Raw genomic sequence first — 23,060 nt, 5'->3', positions numbered from 1 at the left:
GGAGAAATATTTCCTGTTTACCTGTGAATATTTTAAACTGTACATATGTGTGAAGGATAGTTTTTCCAGTTAAAGAATTCTTGACTGGCAGTTTTTCTCCTTCAGAGAGAAATATATCATACTATAGTCTTCTCACCTCAATGGATTCTGATGAGAAATTGGTTCTTAATTTTATTACAGTCTCTTTGTATGTGAAGAATTTACTTTTTTCTAACTGCTTTCAGGATTCACTCTGTATCTTTGGCATTTATCTTTCTTGTTAGCACTTGTACAGGTTTAAGCCTATTAGAATTCATTCAGCTTTGAACATGTTGTGCTTCCTGGGTATTTGCATGTATGTTTTTCCTAAGATTTGGGAAATTTCTTCAAAAATTTTCTCAACACTTGAGAAAAGTGCCCCTTTCCACTTTTCTTATCATCTGGGACTCCCATGAACAAACGTTTATGCACTTCATGATGTTATTCATTTCCCTGAAAACCTGCTCCTGTTTTTCCATCTTTTCTCTGTGTCTCCAGTCTTTGTAAATTTCTATTTCATATCTTCTAGTTTGCCAATCCTTTCTATTTCAAGTTCAAAATATGTTGCCTTGTTCCTCTAGGATATTTTTGATCTCTTGTATTGTCCTTTTATCCTGCAAAGTTCTGTTATCTTTCACTTCATTGTTTCAAATCTTTTTGTTCAACCCTATCAGAGTTCCAGGCTCCATTTTAGCAGAAATGCAGAAGCTGATCCTCATTCACAGAACATTACAATTCACCAGGACTTCAATACTACCCTCTGGGACTGCATCTATTTATTTCCATGTCTCTTTGCTGTTTGACAGCAGACATATTGTATTACTCATTTTTTTTTTCATTCTCAGACTGTAGTTTAATGATTACCATATAGTATTGCTAAATACATGTTTTTGAATGACTGAAAATAAATAGTTGAGTCATAGAACAAATATTGCTAACTATTGGGGAGAAAGGAAAACCAGTGAAAGAAACAGAAATATTGTTGAGAGAAGGCAGCCGCATAAATCAGATCAAATATCAAAAGAGAGAACTCAGAGACAATAGATATTTTAGTGCTTCCAGAATCTCTATCCTGAATCAGTGATAGGCACATCATTATGGGAAAGCTTACAATACTAGATCCCATAGGTAAAAGGGATAAGTGATGAACAACAAGCTCCAAACCTTTCCGCCAAGGGTCAAAATAGCCCCAAGTTTGCATTGTGTTATCTTTTTTCTCTCCAGAGAGCTAAATGTTGTAGGGAGTAGAGAAACAAAAGCCTCATTCATGAGTCTCATAGGAATTAAATTCATAAAAAGCACGGAAACATAAATGCTTTGCCTACACTGTCTCAAGCTACCAATCTCTGCTGAAGTGGAAACATAATTTTAACATCTAGAGACCTCATGAGTATTTACATCTTCCTGCCCTTCCTGGGAGCAGAGCTTCCAACTTCATCCATCATTCATGAAAGACTCAGCATTGGTGAATGCAGAATCATCTTTGACAATTTCTGGGTGAGTCACAGAGTCTGGTCATGAGTGTGAAGAATGCATTATGAGTCCAGGACCCCATTTATTGAGAGTAACTTTAGGGGCATCAACAAGGATAATGCAGAGAGATAATTGTCCAAAGTCCTACCCAGGTGAAAAGCTTGTGGTTGAGGGAGACTATGAATACACTAAAGCTTCTTCTTTCCTGTATCTGTCTCATCTATTGCTAGCTCATACTCATGGGCTTCCTTCACAAAGTATCTTGTTGACCACATTCATCAATTTCTTTTTAAAATCATTCAACATGTACCCTTTAGTTAATTCCTTCATGGAAGACACTAAGTATTACTCTCAGAATAAATGAATGAGTTAAGACATGTTCTTTATTTCAAAGAGATTACATCTAAATACAGTAAGAAACATAGATATGAGCACATGCAATATCCTGAGGTGGAAACTGAAGTCCTGGTGAAGTGGATACAAAGTTTGGACTTATCTGTTGAGGTTCATGATTGCTTCCCAAGGGTGCTGGGAATTATACTGAGCCTGGCAGGGGGAATATTTTCCTTACATTAGCAATTCTAAGGGATATAAAGCCACCAAGAAAAGAAGACAGGGAACCAAATGTGCAACTGATATATTTGTAGGCTGCGGTCAAGTTTAAATGTAGATCTTAATATCTGATGAACAATGGTAGAGAGGGTGTGAGAAAAGGAACATGAGCTGGGAAGGTTGTCAGCAGCCAGATAACAGAGAGCTTCGAGTTTGTCCACAAGCTTGATATTTATCTTTGAAGTTATTGGAGAGTCAGTGCACTGTTCACCACAAGTGATGTTTGAGAAAATTCTTGCCCCATGAAAAGTTCTGGATCAGTTTCTGTTGTCAAATTCCTGGGGAAGTGATGAAGGCTAGAAATTACACAGTGGCAGTGGACTTGGAGGTTTGGGGAATGAGTATGGGTGGGGTTGAATCACAGCATATACAAGTATTCTTCATGAATACTAAGCACAATATCAGAAACGTTATAGTCATTATTTTTTCTTAATTCTGTGAATTCATAAATGTAAATGGTATCTCTGTTCTGACCTAATAGGAGATGAATGGGACTTATAGCAGAGTCATATTCTTTTCCAAGGTATATACACACATCTGTAATGAAGTTCAGAGTTTGTTCCTAGATTTTGCATTTCACTAATAAATTTATTTCTTCATAAATCTAATTTTAAAAACGGTATGGAGGCAGTGCAATGGTGGCTCAGTGGCAGAATGCTTCCCCGTGCTTACCCATGCAAAAATAAATAAATAAATTATATATAAATAAGTAAATAATTTAAAAAGCAGTGTAGGATTTATTGAAAAATTGCAAGGGTAGTAGAGACAGTTTCCAGAAAGTCACATCCATTTTTACTTATTCTGAGCATCTTCCATCCACAATACCACAATATATCTATGTGTTATAAATGACAGTTTCTCTGACTCTCTTTGTTTTAGATGACTTGGATATTTTTCAGGGGTGCTGGCAAGGTATTTTGTACAATTTCCCTCAGTTGGAATTTGTTTGATGTTCTCTTCATGATTAGACTTGGATGATGGGTTATGGAGGATGACACCAGAGATAAAATTCTATTTTCATTACATTATGTATCCAAGACACATCCCGTCAATGTCACTTTTCCCTTTAGATGTTGACATTCATCAACAACGCTTGCCAGGTTTCCTCACATTAAAGTTCCTCATTTTCCTGCTTTTCCATATATCACCTTTGGAAGGGAATTAGTACTTGAAGACACACTCTAGGAGTGGGATTCAACTCACCATCTGGAGACAGCAGTATCTACATAAAGCTTTGCATACATCTGCATGGGAGATTTTTGTATTCCTACTCATATATTACATATTTTCTTTAAATAATTGCAAACTCATGACCTTTATTTTATACTTTGGGTTGTGATACAATACTACTTATTTTGTGGTGAGGCTTATTTCAGTTTGGGCGATGGGATATCTTTCAGAGGTGCTCTGTGTCTCTTGGGTTTATCCCAATCATTGAATGTTTTATTTTAGTACCTACTTAATTTCTGGTGGTACAAGATGTTCTAGGCTCTTCCTGTATATTTTTATTCCAGGTCTAGAGTCAGCCATTTCTTCAAGGAAACTTTTATTGAAGAATGGTGTTAAAATAAAGATCTGGGCACTATGTATGCTCCATGTTACTAGGACACCTAGGTGCTCTCCAAAGATGGAGTAAGAAAATATTTGCGTGTCTGCCAAGTTCTGTATATACACAGACCCATAGATATGTCTACATGTAACCTTCTATCTATACTAATTGACTCATGCTGATGTGTCTCACTCTAAACCATTGCCAGGTAAAATATTTACTGCCCTACCCTTATTGATGGTTAACCACCCACTCTGTAGTAGGAAATGCACTCTCCTCACCTGACATCATCTACTTAATGGCTTGATTCCAGTATACATGTGCAGATGTGATGTAATTGTCAGCTTACACTCTGGTGAGATAAGCTTTATCCACTGGAATACAGTACTTATGCAGTTTCTGTTCCCTTTGTTTTCCAGAGTCCTTTCATATCCAGTATTGCCATTTCAGCATCTTTTCCCCTTCATCCCCTCAGTAGGCATGTTTCATATGATTGTCACACAAATAGATTGTTTTATCACATGTAGCATTCATTCCTGGCATTCCTATTTTCCTGACAATTAATCTTCTATTTGCATATACTAAGGGTTATCCTTTGTTTTGTAAAGGTCAGTTTAATAAATACATAAAGTCAGGTGTCTATAATTATAGAATTATAGAATACATTCACTGCTCTAAAAAGTGGTCTCTGATTCACCTGTTCAACCTTCCTTCCCTCTTCCCAATCTCTTGAAACCAGTGTTCATTCTATTGTCTCTATTATTTGGACTAAACCAGAAAGTCATATAATTAAAATTGTATTTATGCAGTGTATTTAGACTACTTTGCTTCAATGACCAGTAATCATGTTAGAGGGAAGCTTGAATTTTGTGACTAGAGGGAACATTCATTTTCATCACTGAGTAATATTCCATTGTATAGATATAGATGAGCATGTTTATCCATCGACCTTGAAGGACATCTTGGTTGTTTTCAGATTTTGGAGATTATACATAAATCTGCCTTAAAACATTCATGCATAGGTTTTTGTATGCATTTAAGTTATCAAATCAGCTGGATACTTAAGGTGAGAATTTTTGGACTGAATGGTGAGACTAAGTTTATTTTTGCTAAATATTGACAAACTGTGTTCTGGCTGCACCATTTTGAGTTCTCACTAGCAGTGAATGAGAGTCTGTCCTGCTCCCCAGTATCAATAGCCCATGGTATTGCCACTGTTTAGGGCCTCAGGTGTTCTAAGAGGTGTGCGATGGTATATCACTGCAGTTTAATTTTGCAATTCCCTAATGACAAATGATGTTGAGACTATTTTCACATGCTTATTTGCCACCTGCATGTCTTCTTCATTTCAGTTTCTGTTCAGATTTTTTGTCAGTTTTTTTCCATTGGGTATATTTTTCTTTTGATGGGTGTTAGTGGTTCTTTGTATATATGAAAACAAGCCATTTATCAATATCTATCATAGAGCATAAGTTTTATATTTGAATGAAATCCAATTAATTAATGTCCTTCTCCCATGGATCATGATTTGGGTGCTATTTCTAAAAACTGATCACCAAAGTACAGTCCACTAGGTTTTCTTGGATGTTTTTTCTAAAAGTATTATACTTTGCATTTTAATTTTGAGCACAGGATTCATTTTGAGTTAATTTTTGTGAAATGTATACAATATTTGGCTATGTTCCTTTTTGTTTTGCATGTTTACATGCCATTGTCCTGCAGCATTTATTGAAAGATCTTACTTTTTCCATTAACTTGCTCTTGCCCTTTGTCAAAGGCCAGTTGACTGCATTTGTGTGGGTCTGTTTTTGAGTTCACTAACATCCGCTTTCTATGTCTATTGAGTTCTCACAGATTAGTTCATATGCCTGTTTCACCAATACAACATGGCTTAATCATTGTGTCTTAATAGTTAGACTTGAGATCAGATAGTTTTGTATATTCTAGCTGTAAATTCTCCAACTTCATTCACCTTCAGTATTCTCTATGTAGTCTAGGTCTTTTGCCTTTCCTTACAAACTTTAAAATTATTTTATCATGTATCAGCAAACTAACTTCTTGACATTGGGAATGGGGTTGAGTTGAATGTATAGATCAGGTGTAGATTAAATGGCATGTTAAGAGTATTATTTCTGTCCATACAGATAGAAAAATTTTATATATTTTAAATTTCATTGTAATAATCTATATACAACTCAAACTTCTCATTCTAAACATTTTCATCATGCAATTTAGCAATATTGATGACATTAAAACTATTGTGCTACCATCACCAATATCCTTGGCCCAACTATTTCATCACATAGTGCAAAATAGTTGGTCAATGATTTTTGAAAAAAAAGTTGAAGAGGATTTGAGGTGGAACATATTGCCTTGGGAAAAAGTTTAAAATTATAAACAAGGAAGGCTTCTTAGCAATAGCATCAAGAAGAAGTGGGAACATTTGTTTACCTTGATGTTTTCAGACAAAGGGCACAAATCTCTATATAATTAATAAGAAATAATTATGTTAATATATTTGCAACACAAACCATAGAATTTATATTAATTTTCTGAGTGCTGCTTGTATCTAAACTTGCCTTGCTCTTGTCTCTATTCCAGCAGTTTCATGAGTTACATGGAATCAGAGAATGAAATACATGTTTCAGAATTTAACCTCCCAGGACTCTCAGAAGACACAGAAGTTCATCCCCTCCTTTTTACTCTGTTCCTGATGATGTAACTGGTCACTCTCACTGGGAACCTTCTCATCACCCTGGCCACCATCTCTAACACCCACCTGCACACACCCATATACTTCTTCCTTGCTAACCTGTCCTTTACGAGACATCTGTTTAACCTCCACCACTGTCCCAAATATGCTGGTTTACATCCAGATGGAGACCAAAAACATAGGTTATGGAAACTGCCTCACTCAGATGTATCTTTTTATGGTTTTTGGAGGATTGGATGACTTCCTCTTTACCCTGATGGCCTATGACTGTTATGTGGCCATCTGTCATGCACTGCACTACATGGTCATCATGAAACCCAAGAGTCTTTCATAAGCACTTTCTTAAGGGATGACTATAAAGAATATATTGTGACTAATACTTTGCTATTGTTAAACATGCACCAGTTGTGTACATTTATCCAAAGTACACAGCATCATTGTGGTCTTCACTTCCATCAAGTTCATGTATCAATTCCCAGAATCTTATCCAGGAGACTCCATGCATTTGCAATCAGTTCCTGTATCTAATTATTTACTTTCATTACTCCTTTTCTTTAAGCAGAAATCTCCTTCAATAAAAATCTCTAAAAATTTTGTGAAAAAGTTTAGTAGGCATGTACTCTCAATATTTCTGATGAAGCTAGAGTTATGTCTTTCAACTAGAAAATAACAGAAAGAAAAATAAAACCACTTAGAAAACAGCTCAGCCAGGAAATGTGATGCTTCTGCTATCCTCAGAAATATTGTATAATCAAGAAGACTAAAGTGTTAGATTGGCAATGTGACATTTTCTGCAATTAAGATAGTAAGAAGCTCTTCCCATAAGTATTGATTACATATGCACCTGCTAGTTCACCATCCTCTCCAACATAGGATCTAAAAAGGAAGGAGAGAGAAATGCCTGTTAAATACCAGTACACCTCATCCATGTCACACTGTATCATGTAGAAACCATGCAGGATGTCAAATTTACTTACACATGAGTGTACTTCAGGAGGGAGGGTGATTGTGTCTCTTTCAAAATTTCCAAAGACTTCCTGTTTCCTTTCCAATCCACCCAGCTTGCAGACAGGTTCTGAAGAAAATATATTTTGTAGAGCATTTCCTGAATGAGTAATGGAAATGGTTACTAATCTGCCATATACACCAACTCTTCAAGCTTTACTTCTTATCACCATTCTTGCAACTTCAATTTTTTCCCAGATGAAAAATGTTCCTGGCTTTGTTAGTGCAACTTTATTCTTCTCCGGAACCATAAAATTAAGTGATAACAATTATGATTCAATCTAACTGAGGGGACAGATTTATTCTCACAGAAAATTAAATTTTATTCTTGAAGAATCTATATATGGAAACAAAAAGAATCAATTTTAGTGCTATTGGTGAAAGAAGTGTAGTGTTGGGTTGTCTTTGAACGAAAATGTTGGAGAGTCATTACAATTTAGATATCTGCAAAAGAAATTTTCAGGAATCATGGTGAGAGGCAAACACCATGTTACAGAGGAAAATAATATTATTTTTCCAGCAGAAATAGGGATTTGATGCTTGTCTTCAAATTTACAATGTTATGTTACATAGAAGGAGGAGAAGATTCATTAGTCAAAATGCTCTGTTCAGTAGTATTCTGTTGGATACATTCAATAATGATTTACTGAGTCCTTTCCATGCAAAATTTAAGGCATGCAAAAGAGATATATACTTTCAGCTGGAAGGTTAATTGTCAACAGTCAGAGAAGTCAGAATAAAGACTGTCAGAAACAGGGAGCACGATTTAAATTCATACACTGCAGAAAGCACTAACAGAGTCCTCACCACTAAGAATACACCACTGAAAGGTAGCCAGTGTCAAAGGGCATGTATGTGATACATAGGAAAAATGAATCCTTCCACACTTGCTGAGAGCTGAGTTTTGAAGAGAAGCAAATGATAGCGTTCCAATGTTGGATGAGAGGGACTTGGACAACATGTCCTAGTGGTCTTCCACCAGTGTCAATATTCTTATTTTCCCTCACTTTCAGATCACCCTCCTCAAGAGTATTTAATGCAACCATGTAGCTCAGAAATTCATCATGAAAATTCATTTTATTTATCTGTTTCATTTCTTTAAGTTTTGAAAAGATGGCTTTGTTTTTCTCCACTACCTCGGGTGGAAGCAGTCAGTGGAACAAAAGAATCACATGAATTAAGCAGAGAAGTTCTGTTGTGCTGTAGGATAGAAAAATGATTGCAGGGAATGCTTTATTTTCAATAACTTCAGTAATTAGGGAAATCTACAAACATCAATTTGTTTTATTGTCTAATGTCTTTTTCTGGATTCCACTTTGGTTTCTATTGTTGTCAATTTTCTTTGAGTTCCAATTCAGGGAAAATTTAAGTTTTCATAAATGCATATTTCAGCCCTTGATGCTCTATTTGATTTGCTTTTATTTTATTAGAAGTTGATGTTTAAGAAAAAACTTATACATAAAACACAAATTCACATACACCACCCCACCATCAACACGTGCATGGCTGTGGAGAGTTTGTTGCAATGCATGATCACACTTACTTGGTAACTCTACTTCTTTGTCAACAGTAGTTAACAGTTTTAACAATCGATGAAAAGTTATCAAAGTAGTACTGTAATGATTGTCCATAGTTTACATATGGGTATTTCCTTCCATATTCACAATCTACCATCATTATTATTATTTACACGTCTTTATTTAATTCTTATCTACCCATACCCTGGATAGAGAGAGTGTCAGTCACAAGGTTTTTACAATCAAAGGGTCATATGATGAAAGCTCTATAGTTATGCAATCATTATAAAATATCAAAGCTAATGAACTACTACAGTTTCCAGTATTTCCTTCTGGCTAATGTAATGTACTAGAAAATAAAGCGGTTGTGATGTATCTGAGTTAGTAGTCACAATCGTTTGTTAAATTCTCATTTCCAATTACACCTCCTCCTCTCATTTGATCATTATCTCAATCTACAGGGAAATCTTGGCAATGACCATTTTACCTTCATGCTGGAAAACAGTGTTGACCTTACCAGTAAGGAAAGAGTCCTTTGAGAAACTGTTACATCTAGATTTCAGAGCTTATCTTGGATAGTAACAATGAGAAGTCCTATAATTTCTGGAAAAAAATAAACTTAATAAGAACTTTTTTAGATTCTTACTTAGAGTCCAGGGTTTCCTTTAGAATTTTAAGGAAGACTTTTGTTGTTGTCTTGGCATACTGTGGGGATATTTAATATCTGGCTGAAGTCTGCATAAGAGTAATCTCTAACAGGACAACTTGACTCTATTAGAACTCTCTTGACCACTGAAACTGAATTTTGCCTCATTTCTTATCCTCATGTTGGTCAACAAGGTATTCCCAATCCCATGATGCCAGGGTCAGGCTCATCCCTGGGAGTCATATCCTATATTTCCAGGGAGACACACCCATGTGAGTCATACCCCAAGTGGTGGAGAGAAAACTGAATTTTTTTCAAAGACAGGCCACACCAGAGCAACAAAAGTGTTCTCTGAGAGTGACACTTAGGAATAATTATAAGTAGGCTGAGCATCACCATTGTAGAAATAACTTTCATAAGGACACACCTTATGATTGAGATGATATTAGGAACTGCACAGATGGGGAAGTTTAATACTTCAGCATTTCCCCCCAGTCCTTCAAGGGGGCTTTCCAAACTCTTTTTTATCTTCTACCCAAAATACTATGGAATGTATCAGGGTATTATGTTAATCTGCACAGAAAAACAAGATTGCATTCCTTATTCAAGAATTAAAAGGAACAGTTGCATCCACGAGATGGATCAGGATTGAAACATGGCTTTTCTAGGGTACATAATCCTTTCAAACCAGGACAGATGACAAAGACTATTTTTCCTTTCATTGCTGCCTTATTTCACTCAACATTATGTTCTCAAGTTTCACTCACCTTCTTGCATGCCTTCAGCTTCATTCTTCTTGAAGCTGCTCAGTATTCCATCATATGTATGTACCACAGTTTTGCCTTCTATTCCTTAGTCAATATACACTTATACCACCTCCAAACATTGCAAATCATGAATATTGCTACCGTGAACACCAGTGTGAAAATGTCTATTCATGACGCTGCTTTCAGTTCTTCCACCTGTATGCTAATATTGGAATTGCAGGATCATAGGGCAACCCTACACTTAGCCTCCTATGGAACCAGAACACTGCATCCAGAGGAGCTGCACCATTTAACTTCCCTACCAACAGTGTCTCTCCATATTTTCTCCAGGACTTGTATCATTCAGTTTGTTTTAAATGCAATTTTATTGTGATGTATTTGTCATCTAGGTCATACGGTCAGTGGTCACTGTATTATCATATAACTGTGCATTGATCATCATAATCTATTTTAGCACATTTTTATTACTCCATAAAAAGAGAAACAAGAATAAATATAAGAGTAAAAAAGAATGTCCAAAGCATCCCTCCCTGTTTCCCCCCTTATTATTTGTTTTGTCTTTATGCACTTACTCATCTGTCCTTACCCTGGATAAAGATAGTGTCAGTCACAAGGTTTTCACAATCACTACTCACATCATAAAAACCACATATTATAAAAAATATTATACAATCATCTTCAAGACCAAACTACATTTTGTCTCAGGTATTTCCCTCTAGTTTTTCCAATACCCCCAAAAAATGAATAGAAATATCTACTTACTGCATAAGAATAACCTCAGAATGACCTCTTGACTGTACTTGAGATCACTCAGCCAATAAATCTTTATTTTGCTTCATTTCTCTTCCCCCTTTAGGTCAGGAAGTCTTTCTCGATCCCACAACGCTAGGGCCAGGCCCATCACCTGGAGCCATGTTCCATGTTACCAGGGAGTTTTACAGCCCTGGGAGTCATGTCCCATCTAGGGGGAAGGCAGTGAGTTTGCCTGTGGAGAAAGCTTAAAGAGAGAAGCTACATCTGAGCAACAAAAGCAGTTCCCTAGGTGTGACTCTTAGGTATGATTATTAGCAGTCTTAGCTTCTTTGCAGGACTATGTTTCAAAAAATCAAACCCCAAGATTGAGATTTTGGCCTATTAAATTGGTACTGCCTAATACTTGTGACAACTTCAGGTCTTCCCTATGTGGAGAAGTTTGCTATTTTCATGTTTTCCCCCAGTACTTTAAGGGGACTTTGCAAATCCTTTTTATCTTCTGCCAAGATTACTCTGGCATGTATTAAACCATTACAATAAATACAAACCAACAAGATCTCACTCACTATCAGGATTTCATGAGTATGGATTATTGAGTAAATTGACCATACAAGTTAAATTAAGTATTGTGCTATTGAAAATATAAATTTTGTACCAAATAAACAGCTCTTCCTTTGATATCATATGGAAGTTAATGTCTTAAAATATACTTATTATCATCCTTTACCCTTTGGTCTGATTTACACTAGTCTTAATCAGATCAGCTTCCTTCATATCTCTAATTGAAGTCTGTTTCTTTTTCAGCTTTTGTAACAATTGCTGTATGGGGTAATATTAGCTTTCCTAGCCTCAGATATCTCTCAATCTTTGATGTTACACAGATACTCGAATTTCCAGAGAAGAATCTGGTTATACACAATGAGCTCTGAACTTAAGAATTTAGAAATAGCAGTTAATACTCAGTAAGAGATTTGACTGCTATAAGAGCTTACAATCAAGGAGATTTTACAATAGGCCTTCTACTGATAATCTATACTCTAGCGGTCAACTCTATGAGTTTGCACACAGTAGTTAGTCCATATTAGTGAAGTGTTATAATATCTGTCTTTTTGATCTTGGCTTATTTTAGTCCACATACTGTCCTCAATGTTTATTAACTGAGTTGCACACCTCACTACTTCATTCCTTCTTCAAGCTGCTCAAGATTCCATTGGATGTTACACCACAATTCTACCTTCTGTTTATCAGCTCATGTACCCTTAGGCCACCTCCATCCATTGTAAATCATGAAAACTGCCACAATAAACACCGTGTACAAATGTCTATTCAAATTATTCCTTTCAGTTCTTCCAAGTATATCTAATAACAGGGTTGTGGGATCCCTATGGCAATTGTATATTTGGCCTCCAGTGGAGCCACCACGGTGTCCTCCAGAGGGGCTGCACCATTCTACTTCCCTAACAACAGTGAATACATCCATATCTCTCTCCACATTTTCTCTAGCCCTTGTATCTTTCTGTTTGTTTTCAAAACGTTTATCCAAACACCATACAATCCATCCTAAGTAAACAATCAAGGGTTCCCACTATATTCACATGGTTATGCTTTCACTGCCACAATCTATATGAAAACATGTCCATTTCTTTTGCAAAGAAAGAAGGGAAAAATAAGGAAATTGCAACAAGAAACCCATAACCCACCATATATATATATATATCCCTCTGTTGACATTTAGTTTTGTCATATTGTTTTTTCTTACAATTAGTTAAAGAATATTCCAATGTTACTAGTAACTATATCCTAGTCTGCATTTAATTGTATTTTTTCCATATGTCTTGCCAGTTTTTAACACCTTGCAATTGTGAAATTTATTTATTATATCTCCTGTAAAAACTTTCCTGGCATTGTTAAATTATACAGTCTGGTTTTTACCCTCTATCTTTCCTACTGGTGTCATATAAGCCCCTAGATTTCTGCTTTTGTCCATATTCCCATTCATCTTTGCTCATTATACTTACAATATTGTGCAACCATCATGTACCATTGTGGTATCCATTTCTGGATTTTGACTATTGATCCTGTTGAATATTTTGTACTCCTTCAGTATCAAGTGCCCAAATTTGACCCTCTTTCTATCTCTTCATAACCTGTGTTTCTCACCTTTAATTCTCAGAGTTTGCTCATTAAACTGAGTTCATATTTGTGAGACATACAGGATTTGTCTTCTTGTTTCTGGCTTATTTTGCACAAAAAAAAATCCTCAAGATTCATCCACATTGTTGTATGCATCATGACTTTATTCTGTCTTACAGCTACCTGCTCTCCATCATATGTACATAATACAGTTTGTTTAGCCTCTTGTCCATTGATAGATAATTTGACTGTTTCCATCTCTAGTTAAATGTGACTATGCCACTAGAAATACTCTTGTGCAAATGTCCACTCATGTCCTTGCTTTCAGTTCCTCTGAATACATTCCTAGTAATAAGATTGCTAAATCATATGGCAATTCTATACTTAACTTACTGAGGAACTAGCAAACTGCCTTTTCAAAATCAGTAAATCTTCCCTTTATTCATGCATCATCTTCTTGATTTCCTTGAGTTCTATGTCTATGTTTTCCCTTAGCTCAGTGAACCTATATAGAAGAGTTCATTTGATGACTTTGATTAGTTCTTCCTGTGTCAGCACTTCTGAGGTTGTATTTAAATTTTCCTTTGAATGGGTTGTGTCTTCCTGTTTCTTTATATATCTTCAAATCATCTATTGAATTTTGGCCATTTGAATATTTTGATAGGGAACTCTGACATTCAGATTCTCCTTGTAATTTGTGATTCAAGTATAGAGAAGCTGTACATTGAATCTCTTCTTCAACTCACGACCCAGTTTATGCAGATAACTCGGAACGGCCCATGGTGAACTGTGAGCTTCTACTTGCTTTGGATTCATTTACCATTCTTTTTTCTAGTTCTCCCAGGTGTGAAAATAGGTCATTGGCTTTAGCTCTTTCTCCTTTTATAAAATTGGAATTTAAAGCCAAAAATTTTCCTCTCAGCACTGCCTTCATTGAATCACATCTGTTTTGATATGTGTTTTCTGTATCATTTTTCTCAAATATTTGCTGATTTCACTTGTGATTTCATCTTTGACTCACAGATTGTTTGTGTGTAGTGTTTAACCTTTATATGTTTGTGAATTTTCCAGTTCTTCTGCCTTTATTGATTTCCATATTAAATATACTGTGCTCAGAGAAAGTGCTTTACATCATTTCAATTTTTAAAAATATTTTGAAACCTGTTTTGCAATGCAACATGTGGTACATCTTAGTGAATGATCATGGGACCTTGAGAAGAATATATGTCATGCTGCTTGGATGTCCATTGTTCACTATATATCTGTTAAGTCTAATTGATTTATCATAGTACTCAAATTTTTGAATTTGATAATTCAAATTTTCCCTTGTATTAATAAAATTGTCCTATTTGTCTCATATAACAGTTTTGCATTTAAAGTCTATTTTTTCCAATATTGGGATAGCTACCCCAGCTCATTTTGGTTACAGTTTGTGTGGGATACATTTTTCCAACCCTTCACTGTCAATCTCTTTGTTGCCTTTGGTCTAAGGAAAACCTTTAGATAGATCATACATTTCATACACTCTGCCAATCTGCATCCTTTTTTGAGTGCATTAATCCATTCACATTGTGTTGTTACTCTAAAGGCAATAATTACATAGAATATTTTATCTTTTATTTTTGCATGTCATTCTTATATTTGTCTTTCTTTCACCCTTTTAGTTATATTTACTTTCTATGCTTTCCTCCAAGCTTCTCTCTCCACTCTTTTCTTTTCAGCCTGCAGAGCTCCCTTTAGTATTTCTTGAGAAAGAAATATTTCCCACTTACCTGTGAATGTTTTAAACTGTAAATATGTGTGAAGAACATATTTTCCAGAAAAAGAATTCTTGGCTGGCAGTTTTTCTCCTTCAGAGAGAAATATATCATGCCATTGTCATCTCAGCTCCATGGATTCTGATAAGAAATTGGCCCTTAATTTTATTACAGTCTCTTTCTATGTAATGAATTGCTTTTCTCCTGCTGCTTTCAGGATTCACTCTTTATCTTTGACATTTGTCATTCTTGTTAGCATTTGTACCTGTTTAAGCCTATTAGAATTCATTTAGTTTTGAATATATTGTGCTTGCTGGGTACTTAAATTTATGTTTTTCCTAAGAGTTGGGAAATTTCAGCCAAAACTTCCTGATTTGTTCTTTCTGCCTCTTTTTTTCCACTTTTTGTTCACTTTTCTTATCCTTCTGGGACACCCATGAGTGTATGTTTATGCATTTCATGATGACATTCATTTCCCTGAGACCCAGCTCCTGTTTTTCTGCCTTTTCTCTATCTCTCCAGTCTGCAAATTTCTATATCCTATCTTGTAGCTTGCCAAACCTTCCTACTGCGAGTTCAAATAATATGTTGCCATGTCCCTCTAGGATATTTTTAATATATTGTATTGTCCTTTCATCCCCCACAGTTCTGTTATCTTTCTTTTCATTGTTTTAAATCATTTTATTCATCCATATCAGAGTCCCAGGATCCATTTTAGCAGAAATGGAAAAGCAGATCCTCATTCACATAGTATTATACTTCACCAGGTCTTAACTACTACACTCAGGGGGCATAGATATTTGTTTCCATGCAATTTGCTTTTTGACAACAGACACATTATATTACTTTTATTTTTCTTTTTCAGACTGTAGTTTAATGATTACCATACACTATTCATAAGTACATATTTTTGGAATGACTGAAAATAGATAGTTGAGTGAGTTGAACAGATATTGCTAACTATTGGGGAGAAAGGAAAAACAGTGAAAGAAACAGAAATATTGTTGAGACAGGGGAGCTCCATCAATCACATCAAACATCAGAACACAGAAATCAGAGAATAGATATTTTAGTGCTCCCAGCATCTCTATCCTGAATCAGTGATAGGGAAATCTTTTTGGAAACACTTGCACTGCTACAGCCCACAGTTACAGAGAAGTGAGAGTCCACTGAGATAAGAGATGAACAAGAAGCTCCAAAGCTTTCTCCCAAGGGTCAAAATATACCCAAGTTTGCATTGCATTACCTTTTTTCCTTCCAAAGAGATAAATATCTTAGGGAGTAGAGAGACAAAAGAATACTTCACTAATGAGGCTCATGGGAATTAAATTCATAAAAGCATGGAAACATAAATGCTTTGCCTACACTGTCTCAACCCTGGTTTACCAATCTCTGCTGAGTGAAAACATAATTTTACCTTCCAGAGATCTCAAGAGTATTTACATCTTCATGCCCTTCCTGGGAGCAGAGCTTCCAACTTCATCTATCATTCAAGGAAGACTTGGCTTTGGTGAACTCAGACTCCTCTTTGATAATTTCTGGGTGAGTAGAGTCTGGTCATAAGGGTTGGGAATGTATTATGATTCCAGGACTCCATTGATTGAGAGTAACATTATGGGCATCAACAAGGATAGTAAAGAGAGATTATCATCCAATGTTCTACCCAGGTAAAAAGTTGGTGGTTGAGGGAGACGATGAATACACTAAAGTATCTTCTTTCCCATATCTGTCTCATCTAATGTTAGCTCATTCTCAGGGGCTTCTTTCATGGAAGTATCTTGTTATCCATATTCATCAATTTCTTCCTAAAATCATTCAAAAAAACCCATTCATTAATTCCTTCATGGAAGGCACTAAGTGTTACTCTCAGAATAAATGAATGAGTAAGACAGTTTCTTTATTTCAAAGAGATTGCATCTAAATACAGTAACAAACATAGAAATGAGTACATGCAATATCCTGAGGTGAAAACTCAAATCCTGGCAAAGTGGATCCAAAGTTTGGACTCATCTGTTGAGGTTAGTGAAGGCTTCCCGAGGGTTCTAGGAATTGTACTGAGCCTGGCAGGAGGAATATTTTCCTTACATTAGCAATTGTAACAGGAAAAGAGGCTAAAAACCCACCAGGAAAAGAAGACACAGACACAAATGTTTGATTGATTCATTTGTAGGGTACAGTGAAGTTTAAAATTAGGTCTTAATAGCTCATAAAAAATGGTAGGGTGGGTGTGAGAAAAGCAACCTGAGATTGGGAAGATTGTCAGAAGCCAGATAATAACAAGCTTCGAGTTTTGTCCACAAGATTAATATTTACATTTGAAGTTATTGGAGAGTCAGTGCAGGGTTTATCAAAGGTGATATTCAAGAAAATTCTTGCCCTGTGGACAGTTCTGGATCAGTTTCTGTTGTCAAATTCCTGGGGAAGTGATGAGGGTTGGAAATTGCACAGTGCCAGTGGGCTTGGAGGTTTGGTGAATGAGTATGGGTGGTGTTGAATTACAGCATACAAAAATATCCTTCATTAATGCTAAGCCCAATATCAGACACCTTATAGTCATTATTTTTTCTTAATTTTGTCAATTATTAAATTAAATTGGTATCTCTGTTCTGATCTCATGGGAGATGAATTGAGACTTATAGGAGAGTCATATTGTTTCCTAGGCATATACACACTTCTGGAATGAAACTCAGAGCTTCTTTCTAGATTTTTGAATTTCACTAATAATTTTACTTCTTCATAAGTCCAATTTTCAAAAACAGTGTAGGGGCATTGCAATGTTAGCTCAGTGGCAGAATGCTGCCCCTTGCCTGCCCATGTAAAATAAATAAATAAATAATTTTAAAAAGTAGTGAGACATTGAAAAATTTCAAGGATAGTAAGGACAGTTTGCATAATATTGCATCCATTTTTGCTTATTATGAACATCTTCCATCCACAGTACCACATTATATCTATGTGTTATAAATGACTGCTTCACAGACTCTCTTTGTTCTTGATGATCTGGATATTTATCAGGGTGCTGGCACGGTATTTTGTAAAATGTCCCTCAGTTGGAATTTGTTTGATGTTCTCCTCATGGTTAGACTGGGATTATGGGTTATGGAGGAAGGCATCAGAGATAAAATTCCATTTTCATTACATTATGTATCCAGGACACATCCCATCAATGTCACTTTTCACTGTAGATGATGACATTCATCAGCAATGCTTGCCAGGTTTCCCCATTTTAAAGTTCCTCATTTTCCTGCTTTTCCATATATTACCTTTGGGAGGGGGTTAGTACTTGAAGACACACTTTAGGAGTGGGAATCAACTCACCTCCTGGAAACAGCAGTTACATAAAGCTTTGCATACATCTACATTGGAGATTTTTGTCTTCCTACTCATATATTACATATTTTCTTTAAATCATTACAAACTGATGACCTTTATTTTATACTTTGGGTTGTGATACAATACTGCTTTATTCATTTTGTGGTAAGATTTATTTCAGTTTGGGCAATGGGATATCTTTCAGAGATGCTCTGTGTCTCTTGGATTTATCCCAATCATTGAATGCTTTATTTTAGAACCAACTTAATTTCTGGTGGTACAAGATGCTCTAGGCTCTTCCTGTATATTTATATTCCAGGTATAGGGTCAGCCATTTCTTCAAGGAAACTTTTATTGAAGAATAGTGTTAAAATAAAGGTCTGGGCACTAAGTGTCCTCCATGTTACTAGGACATCTAAGCTCTCTCCAAAGACAGAGTAAGAAAATATTTGCATGTCTGCCAAGTTCTGCATATACACAGACCCATAGATATGTCTGCATGTAACCTTCTACTATATTAACCTATTCATGCTGATGCATCTCACTGTAAACCATTGCCAGATAGAATATCTACTGTCCTACCCTTACTTATAGTTAACCACCCACTCTGCAGTGGGAAATGCACTCTCCTCACCTGACATCATCTACTTAATGGCTTGATTCCAGTATACATATGCAGATGTGATAGAATTGTGAGTCTACACTCTGTTAAGATAATATTTATCCACTTGAATACAGTATTTATGCAGTTTCTGTTCCTTTTATTTTCCAGACTCCATTCATATCCTGTATTACTATTTCAGCACCTTTCCCCCTCATCCCCTCAGTAGGTGTATTTAATATGATTGTAACATAGATTGTTTTATCACATTTTGCATTCCATCCTGGCATTCCTATTATCATGACAATTAATCTTTTATTTGCATATACTAAGCATTATCTTGTTTTGTAAACATCAGTTTAAAAAATGCATAAAGTCAGGTGTCTATAATTATAGGATTATAGGAAATAGATTCACTGCTCTAAAACATGCTCTCTGAGTCACCTACTCAACCTTCCTTCCCTCTCTCCAATCCCTTGAAACCACTGTTCATTCTATTGTCTCTACTATTTGGACTAATACAGAAAGTCATATAATTGAAATTATACTTCTGTAGGATGTTTAGACTGCTTTGTTTCAATTACTAGTAATCATGTTAGATGGATGCTTCACTTTTTTGACTACAGGGAACATTCATTTTTATCGCTGAGTAATATTCCATCATATAGATATATTTGACCTTAAAGGACATCTTGATTGCTTTCAGATTTTGGAGATTATACATAAAGCTGCTACAAAACATTCATGTATAGGTTTTTGTACAGATCTAAGTTACCAAATCAGCTGAGTACTTAAAGGCACAATTTCTGGACTGAATGGTGAGAGTAAGTTTAGTTTTGCTAAATACGGCCAAACCGTCTTTTGACAGCACCATTTAGAGTTCTCACTAGCAGTGAATGAGAGTCTTTACTACTCCCCAATATCAGTAGGCTGTGGTATTGTCAGTGTTTAGGTCCTCAGGTATTCTAAGAGGTGTGTAATGGTATATTACTGCAGTTTAAGTTTGCAATTCCCTAATGACAAATGCTGTTGAGCCTGTTTTCATATACTTATTTGCCACCTGCATATCTTCTCCATTTCCATTTCTGTTCAGAAGTTGTGCCCAGTTTTTCCATTGGGTGTTATCTTTCTTTAGAAGGGTGTTAATGGTTCTTTGCATATATAAATACTAGTCATTTATAAACATCTATCATAGAGCATATGTTTTATATTTAATGAAGTCCAATTAATAAATGTCTTCTGTCATGGTTCATAATTTGAGTGCTATTTCTAAAAACTGATCACCACAGCACAAACCACCAGTTTTCCTTGGATGTTTTTTCCTAGAAGTATTATACTTTGCATTTTAATTTTGAGTACAGGGTTTGTTTTGAGCTAATTTTTGTGAAATGTATACAATGTTTGGCTATATTCATTTTTTTGTTTACAACATATTTTAGTTTGCTTGTTGCCAGAATGCAACACATCAGAGATGGATTGGCTTTTAATAAAAGGGGATTTATTTAATTAGTTCTTCAGAGGAAAGGTAGCTAACTTTCAACTGAGTTTCTTCCTCATGTGGGAAGGTTCAGGGTGATCTCTGTTGGCCTTCTTTCTAGGCCTCTGGGTTCCAACAACTTTCCCTGGGGTGATTTCTTTCTGAATCTCCAAAGGCTGGGGCTGAGCTATGAGTGTGAAATGAGGTATGGTGAGTTTATTGGGCTGTGCTACTTTTAGCTCTCTCATTTACACACCAACCAATTAAGTCAAACATCATTCATTAAAGCAGGCACACTTCTTAGCTGACTGCAGATGTAATGAGCAACAGATGAGGTTCACGTACCATTGGCTCATGTCCACAGCAGCAGAGCTAGTTACTTTCACATGGCCAAGTTGACAACTGAATCTAACTACCACACAAGATATATGCTATTGCCCCACAGCATTTGTTGTAAAGATCTTACTTTTTCCATTAAATTGCACTTGCCCCTTTCTCAAAGGCCAATTGATTGCATTTCTGAGGGTCTATTTTTGAGTTCCCTAAAATATGTTTGTTTGTCTGCTGAATTCTAAAAGAGTAGTTCATGTGTCTATTTCACAAATACAACATGGTTTAATCATTGTGTTTTTATCGTTACACTTGAAATCAGGTAGTATTGCATATTCTAGTAGTATATTCTCCAACTTTGTTCATCTTCAGTATTCTCCAGGTAATCTAGGACTTTTGCCTTTCTTTATAAATGTTAAAATTATTTTGTCAAATATCTACAAACTAACCTCTTGACATTGGGAATGTGATTGAATTGAAAGAATACATCAGATGGAGATAAAATGGAATATTATCGGTATTGAGCATTCTATCAATATAGATGGAAAACATTTATTTCTTTTAAATTTTTACTGTAGTAATCTATACACAACATAAATTTCTCATTCAAGCCACTTTCTTTGTGCAATTTAGCAAGACTACTGACAATAAAAGTATTATACCATCATCAATATCCATGGCCCAACTTTTTCATCACATAGTGCAAAATAGCTGGTCAAATGATTTTTGAATGAAATAAAATAAAGAGCATTTGTAGTGGAACATATTGCCTTGGGATAAAGTTCAAAATTATAGACAAGGATGTCTTGTTAGCAATAACATCAAAGAGAAACAGGAAGTTTAGTTTACCCTGACATTTTCAGATAAAGGACACTAAATCTGTATATAATTAACAAGAAATAATTAAGTCAATATATTGCAATACAAACCATACTACTTATGTTAATTTGCTGAGAACTGCTTTTAACTAAACCCGCTTTTCTCTGGTCACTGTTGCAGCAGTTTCATGAGTTACATGGAATTAAAGAACGAAACACGTGTTTCAGAATTTATCCTCCTGGGACTCTCAGAAGACACTGAAGTGCAGTCCCTCCTATTTGCTCTGTTCCTAATGATGTACCTGGCCACTCTCATTGGAAACCTGCTCATAATCCTGGCCACAATCTTGGATGCCCACCTGCACACACCCATGTACTTCTTCCTTGCTAACTTGTCTTTTACAGACATCTGTTTCACCTCCACCACTGTCCCAAAGATGCTGGTGAACATCTGCACAGAGACCAAAACTATAAGTTATCGAAACTGCCTCACCCAGTTGTATTTTTTCATGGTTTTTGGACAATTAGACAACTTACTCTTAACCGTGATGGCCTATGACCGTTATGTGGCCATTTGTTACCCACTGCACTACATGGTCATCATGAACCCCAGGTTCTGTGGTTTCCTGCTGCTGGCATCATGGTTATTTAGTGTTCTGGACTCTCTTTTACAATGCCTAATGGTTTTGCAATTGACTTTTTGTATAGAGTTGGAAGTTCCCCACTTTTTTTGTGAACTTACTCAAGTAATTCAACTTGCATGTTCTGACACCTTCCTCAATGATCTATTGAAGTATTTTGCAACTGGAATTCTGGCTGTTATTCCACTCACTGGCATCCTTTTCTCTTACTCTAAAATTGTATGTTCTATTTTGAGAATTTCATCACGTGGGGGCAAGTATAAAGCATTTTCTACCTGTGGGTCTCATCTTTCAGTGGTGACCTTGTTTTATGGAACAGCCCTTGGAGTGTATCTTAGTTCTGCTGCTGTGCAAAATGCAAGGACAAGTGCAATAGTTTCTGTGATGTACACAGTGGTCACTCCCATGCTGAATCCCTTTATCTATAGTCTTAGAAACAAAGACATAAAGCATGCCTTAAAAACAATTTCCAGCTGAGAAAGTCTCTCCTTAGAAGGACGTTTGTCTCAAGTTCAGAAAATTTACTTTTCATTTACATAGGTTAAGTACTGGCAAATGTAAATCAAATTACACTTATCAATATATAAAGGTAATATTCCATTTGCATTATTATTAGAACTTTGTCTCTACATTTCATCCATCAAAAACCCTTTGTATATTGGGTGGTCCATGGTGACTCAGTGGCAGAGTTCTCACCTGCTATGCATGAGAAACAGTTTGATTCCCAATGACTGCCCATGTAAAAAAAACTTTATATTGTGTATTTTCTATAAATCATTTGACATCTAGAAATGTATTCCTAGAATTCAGTATTGAGCCAGACTCTTCTGCCTGAATATTCAGTTTTAAATGTCAATACAGATCATTAAGGACATATGAAATTATTGTAATCACTGGAGGGGCAAAGGTGTATTACCTCCCTTAAAGAAGAGATGAAC

At 35.8% G+C, this 23,060-nt stretch overlaps 1 protein-coding gene across 1 annotated transcript; it reads left to right on the top strand.

Moving 5' to 3' along the window:
• Positions 1-21,678: 21,678 nt before the first annotated feature.
• Positions 21,679-22,599, top strand: LOC143673096 (olfactory receptor 7A10-like). The gene has a single exon (XM_077147461.1). It carries the CDS (start codon positions 21,679-21,681, stop codon positions 22,597-22,599), a length of 921 nt encoding a protein of 306 aa, XP_077003576.1.
• Positions 22,600-23,060: the final 461 nt, after the last annotated feature.

This window comes from Tamandua tetradactyla, unplaced genomic scaffold, assembly GCF_023851605.1.
Source record: "Tamandua tetradactyla isolate mTamTet1 unplaced genomic scaffold, mTamTet1.pri scaffold_119_ctg1, whole genome shotgun sequence".
Lineage (NCBI taxonomy): Eukaryota > Metazoa > Chordata > Mammalia > Pilosa > Myrmecophagidae > Tamandua > Tamandua tetradactyla.
The sequence above is the reverse complement of the archived record's forward strand: the minus strand, read 5'-3'. Positions and strand labels throughout refer to the sequence as shown.